The sequence below is a fragment of the Alnus glutinosa genome, chromosome 8 (genome assembly GCF_958979055.1).
Source record: "Alnus glutinosa chromosome 8, dhAlnGlut1.1, whole genome shotgun sequence".
Lineage (NCBI taxonomy): Eukaryota > Viridiplantae > Streptophyta > Magnoliopsida > Fagales > Betulaceae > Alnus > Alnus glutinosa.
Window position 1 is genome coordinate 5,154,569 of NC_084893.1, and position 6,000 is coordinate 5,160,568.

The window sequence follows — 6,000 nt, forward strand, 5'->3', positions numbered from 1 at the left end:
AAATATGTTGTCGTATCAGTTAAAATTTTAAAATGTCATTAAACTATGTATAGTCTATTAAATACAACAAAATATAATTTGAATCGTAAAATAATTGAAATTGAGATAATATATCCGCAATCAATGGTATGTAAACTTATTCTATTGATTGAATGTTATCCAATTACCACCCATATTTTAAGCTGTCATATAAAGGGCTTAATTAATATATCAGGACATAATTTTCTTCTAAAATGAATTGGAGAAATTTTCTTCAATAATTCAGTTGATAAAACAGATATGTATTTATTAGTATGTGAGGCTTAATTGAGAAAATTAATTCATCAAAAAAAAAATTGAAAAAATTAAGAAAAAAAATAAAAAAAAAATAAGACTTAGGGTCCGTTTGAATTTATAATTTAAAATAACGATTTTAAAATCTGCTATTTAAAAAAAAAAAAATTTTAAAAACGTTGTTAAACGTTTGGCAAAATCGTAGTTTAACCTTTAAAAGCGCAAATTAACCTTTAAAATTATATGTTTTTAAAAAAGTAATTTATTACCTGCGATTGAAAAAAGTAAATTTTCTACATTTTTAAATTACAATTTTTAAAAATAAAATTTTCAAACAATTTATATTCAACTATTTAATTTAAAATCGCATTTATTTTTTTTAAAAAAATATTTCCCTAATTGAAGAGACAAGTCGCAAATTGCCGATCAAAACTCACAACTGCTATAACTGAAAACGGCAGACAAAAAAAAAACAAAAAAAAGCCCCGTCAGTTAACGACGTGAAGCGACGTAGCGGCGTCAAAAACCCGTCAACGTTCCGTCCCCGTATAAGTCCCTCTCGGCTCCCAGTATTACTTCACGTCTTCACGTCTTCACCTCACTCCATCAGCTTTTAGCTTCGTTCGCTCCGAAATCTCATTCTCGCTGATCTTTCTTCGCTGTTGTTTGGGGGTTTGGATGATTGGTCCCGACTTGAACCAGTTCGTGAGAGATCCGATCTGGATTCCGCTCTCGGACTCGAGCATTTCCGTCCTCAGATGAGTGTAGCTGAATCTTGTGCGTCACTCTAGGGTTTCGCTTCTGTTCCCACTCTATGGCCATGAGAGGCGTCGATTTCAAGTGGTTTGTTTCATTCTTGAGCGTGTGTTGTGTGTGTGTGTGTGAGGAATTTGGGGTTTTTAATGTGAAATTGGGGCTTTGCAGGTACGACGGGTTCTTCTTGTCGATGCTGGCGACGAGTGTGTATCCTTTGATGCTCGTAGTTAGGGTTTAATTAGGTTTTGGCGGAGTCTGAATTTGAGTAATTGTTTTTTTTTTTTAACTTTTTATATACTGATGTATTTTTAAGTAATGCATTTATGTTATTTATTTAAGTATGTTAACTGGTTTGAAAACCAAAAGAAGGTAAAAATGTGAAAGACGCCATTTATTGGATAAGTTTTCCTTTGACATTGTTGCTTATAGAGTAATCGTTGCGATCAATTGGAAGCGGTACCATTCTTGTACATCCCCGTTGCACATATGGATTGTGGTGGGTTTTCAGAATTTTAAGCAATTCTGAAAAACTTCTCCAATTTGAGTTTTTAATTCTTCTGAGTTATGTGTTATCTTTGTTGGTTCAGGTTGATTATACTACCGTATTTGTTTTTCGCCTTTTGATGTTCGTAGATAATGGACTTGCCGCTGGAATGGGTTTGTAAGTCCTTCTCTCTTTTATTGTTGAGATGGTTTTTGATTTTGGGATGGAATCTTGTCCCCCTTTGTAAATTAATTAGATGGGGGAGAAATATAGACACTTTTCAGTTAGGAGGGGCGCATCAAAGAAGATTGGTGCTCGTGAAATTTGGCATGTTGGAGGAATGGGAAGACTTTTGTTGTATGATTGGTGTAAGCCTATCAAATTGAAGAAAAAAAAATTAAGAATACAACTAGAAATTAGGTGTGCCTTAAAGGTACATTTTATGCGTTTTTTCTGATAAGAAAAATGTATGGAAATGAGCGGAGCTTAAAACAAATGTTGAAATGGATGATTTCTTTGACTTACGAATATATTTATATACATGGTCTATTGTGGATTGTAGGGGTAATATCAATTAATAATCAGTGATTGAGATGGTCTAGTCATATGCAATGAAGACCTGTCTCTTGTGATGCTTAAGTGAGTGTTACGTTTCAAGTTGAACCTGCTATAAGAATGAGGGAAAGATAAAAAGTACATAGTGGAGGTTGTGGCGGGAAAGGCATGGTGGTCTATGCTGTACCAAAAATGTAACCTTGGATGTGGGCAACTTGGAATAAAATATTGGTGTGGTTTATTTGATATGGTTGACATGGGGCTTTGTTAAGTTAGTTTCAGTTGAGCGTTAATAATTCTAGAAGCAGAAATTGCTCTATTATTGCATAAACATTTTCCTTGCCTGTCAACTCAGATCTCGTCACTCAAATTGTTTTATTTTGTTGTCCCCTTTTCTTTTAGAGTGGCTATATGGTTATTATTCTTGTCTATTTCTTTGTTTTCCAACGGCATTTCGTATAGCTAACATGTTATATAATACCTCTTCCCTAACAAATTTATGTGCTTTTAGGGATTTTGGGTGGCAACAGAGGTATGCTCGTTTCTGTGGAAGAGTAGTGGTGCTTTCGATTCTGTCTTTGTTGCTGTATCCATTCCTTTGGGCTTGGACTGTAATTGGTACTCTCTGGTTCAGACGAGCAAAAGATTGTGTAAGTTATTTTACAATTTCAATGTTCATGCTATTGATATTCTTTTATTATCAGTGGCACTGTCGTCTGTGAATGGCTTGATTATGGAGCTAATGCATTAAATGCTTGCAGTTGCCTGAAGAAGGTCAGAAATGGGGTTTCCTGATTTGGTTGCTTTTTAGCTACTGTGGACTCTTTTGCATTGCTTGCATGTCATTGGGGAAGGTTAGTGGTGCACTTTGTACTTGTGCATTTTTTAGATTTGACTATGATTTCGAACTATATCATTAGTGAGATCTTTCTTCTCTTTTTCATTTTGCATTTCTTATTTGCCATGTTCTGGCTGGCCTGTTTTGCATCCTATTTAGTAATATAGCTCCTTGATGTTTTCTATGATCCTTGTTTATTGAACATCTCTTCTGCAGTGGTTGACACGAAGACAGGCACACTTACTACGTGCTCAACAGGGGATTCCTTTATCCGAATATGGGGTAAGCTCTCAAATTTCTTGCATCTTGAACTCTAAATGGTTACAACAATTTTGTCATCTTCAGTAATTTTCGTAAGGTTTTTCCATCAATAATTATCAATTAACTATATGGCTCGTGGAAACATGGAACCTTTGTTGCCTTTTACTGTTATAATTAGTATCAGAATAGAATGCTATAACTGTTGTCATGGAACAACTTATTAAAGAATGACCAATGTGATTTGAAGAGAAAAAAGAGGAAAAAAAAAAAAAGAAGACTTGAACTTGTTATACCCTGAATGTAAACCGTTTATTTGAGGGATGAAGTATTACCATTATTCTATGCCTGAGGCTAATATTTCCTTAAGCACCTGTATTTGAACTTGTATAAGGACAATGAGTACAGTACAATGTAATGCAACCTATTTACGGCAAATTAATATATTCATAAAAAAAAAATGAAATGCAACCTATTTAACATGCCTGCTTAGTATTGGTATGAACTCATAAGAATGATAGTTCAGTACAATGTGATGTAGCCTATGTAGCATGCCTGCTTAATGTTGGTGGCTGGTATAACATTCAGTGCAAGTTTTATCTGTTTGTATGTTGCTTACATTTGTTTAGCCCTAAATAAGACTAAACAATTATAAGAAGGATTCCCCTCCCTCTTCTAGGTTCTGGTTGACATGATCCGTGTACCAGATTGGGCATTTGAAGCTGCTGGTCAGGAAACAAGAGGCATGGGCCAAGATGCTGCTGCATACCATCCTGGACTTTACTTGACTACTGCTCAGGTAAGTGTTCATTGGGTTGGATTACATATTGCCATTTAGTCTTGATTCTTTTTACTTTGTACCCTTCTATTATTTATTCCCTAGAAATATGATGTTAAAAACTTTTCAAGCCCCTGAAAGCTGTTTAGATGAACTCAAGCCCATTATTGACATTCCAAAAAGGGCTGATCAGAAATGAGGGAGGCATTTAAGGGCATTGCTAAGGCACTGTGTGTATGTGCTCATGTGTATGGTCTACTAGAACTATGCAATAGATTTACAGGGCTGGTATTGATATATTTCAAGAATACATCAGTTACCATTCACTATTAGAATATTTCAAGGCTGTATTATTTATCATGCTCTCATAATACTTCCAATTCTCTCTTCATTGCAAAAACCATTTTGTGTTTATCTACTTTACTCCTAATATTATTGAGTTCTGAATCCTGAAGGTTGTTTTTTTTTTTTTTTTTTTTTGGGGGGGGGGGGGTTTCACAGAGGGAAGCAGTTGAAGCACTCATTCAGGAACTTCCAAAGTTCAGGTTAAAGGCTGTTCCAACAGATTGCAGTGAATGTCCCATATGCTTAGAAGAGTTCCATGTAGGGAATGAGGTAATTCTTTTCTTTTCTGACTAGTGCTAATTGATCATGTTAAACAAACCAGTTACACTACTTTTTAAAGAACCAAGTATCTGTCATGTTAAAGCAAAAGATTAAAATGCTATGTTTACAGGATTTTTTTCACAGTCTATTCACGATGTATCATCTGCAGCCCTCTTGTGACATAGCAGTTATTAAATCTGCACTTGATTTTCAAATTTAATGGTGGAGATGATACATTGTGAAAGAAACCTTGTGAAAAGAGCATTACTCAAACTATATGAGAATATGAGAGTGGTTGGGATTCCTTTCTCATCATCTGGCTGTATGCGGGGCCATATGAAGGGATTGCTTGACATAAATTTTAAAAAAAATTAGGTTAATTTTTGAAGGATCACATGGTATAATTTTGATTGCTGACCTTTACAACTTCTCATCCTTTCTTCGGGCTTTGGTTTCTTTCTATTTAAAATTGGGGTGCCTTAAAAATATGTAATAAAATTTCTAGTGTACTTAGAGGGGCGCCTTACGCCTTTTCTTTTTCTTTTTCTTTTTTTTTTTTTATAAAATTTCATTTACTTATCAAAAAAAAAAAAATATGTAATAAATTTTTAAGTCCTAGAAAACATACAAATTCTTTGAGAAAAGGTTAATGCAGATGCACGACTGTTACCATTAGGAGGTGCAGGCCACCACACCCATGCTCATTCTGTCATTCATACGCAGAAATATCTGTGCCTTTTGGTAGTGTGGATTATTACTAGGGCAGTTGAACACAAGTTTCTTACTAAAACTGGTGCAGGTTCGTGGCCTGCCTTGTGCTCACAATTTCCATGTAGAGTGCATTGACGAGTGGCTTCGGCTGAATGTGAAATGTCCTAGGTGCCGTTGCTCAGTTTTCCCTAATCTTGATCTTAGTGCTTTATCTAATCTTCGCGCTGAGACTGAACGGACATCTGCCAGTGTGGTGACAACCAACAGATATGTAAGAGAACCTTCCAGCCAGAGCTATCTGTTGAGATTGCAGGGTCTGCTCCGTCCAGTGCGTACCGGTAATGCAGGGGCAGCTGATGATGCTGACACTTCGTTGGAAACTGCAGAGAATGGGGGTGTGGCAGTGGTGACTCGGGATCCATCAAGCACAGAGCCGGTTCCCTCAGTTGGAAGCATGTCTGTTGGTCAGGCCACCCAACCGCAACACTAGATTGATCCTACATCTTTTTCCCCCAATTTTTACTAGATTTCCTAACCCTCTGCTAAGACAAGGTAAATGATACCTGTCCATATTTGGCCATCACTTTGTAAGGTGTAGTGATGGTTTCTCATTGTAATGAACAGAGTTTTTTGATTGATCCAAGTATATGGGGGAGTCATGGGCTTGAAAAACTGTAAAAGATACCTTTTTCTTTTTGTTAACCAATGAAGATTAGAATTCCAGTCGTGTATTGCAGTTTA

At 35.9% G+C, this 6,000-nt stretch overlaps 1 protein-coding gene across 1 annotated transcript; it reads left to right on the forward strand.

The window, feature by feature from the left end:
• Positions 1–849: 849 nt before the first annotated feature.
• LOC133875826 (E3 ubiquitin-protein ligase SIS3) lies at positions 850–6,000 on the forward strand. The gene is made up of 10 exons (XM_062314068.1): positions 850–1,116; positions 1,198–1,236; positions 1,459–1,525; positions 1,617–1,690; positions 2,580–2,718; positions 2,830–2,922; positions 3,123–3,188; positions 3,844–3,963; positions 4,444–4,557; positions 5,348–6,000. Exons 1-10 carry the CDS (start codon positions 1,088–1,090, stop codon positions 5,747–5,749), a joined length of 1,143 nt encoding a protein of 380 aa, XP_062170052.1. The 5' UTR covers positions 850–1,087; the 3' UTR covers positions 5,750–6,000.

Coding starts and splice junctions, on each gene's coding strand:
- LOC133875826 (XM_062314068.1), top strand. CDS start 1,088: ATGGCCATGAGAGGCGTCGATTTCAAGTG. Junction 1,526..1,616: donor CGTTGCACATATGGATTGTG/GTGGGTTTTCAG, acceptor TTGTTGGTTCAG/GTTGATTATACTACCGTATT. Junction 1,691..2,579: donor CTTGCCGCTGGAATGGGTTT/GTAAGTCCTTCT, acceptor ATGTGCTTTTAG/GGATTTTGGGTGGCAACAGA.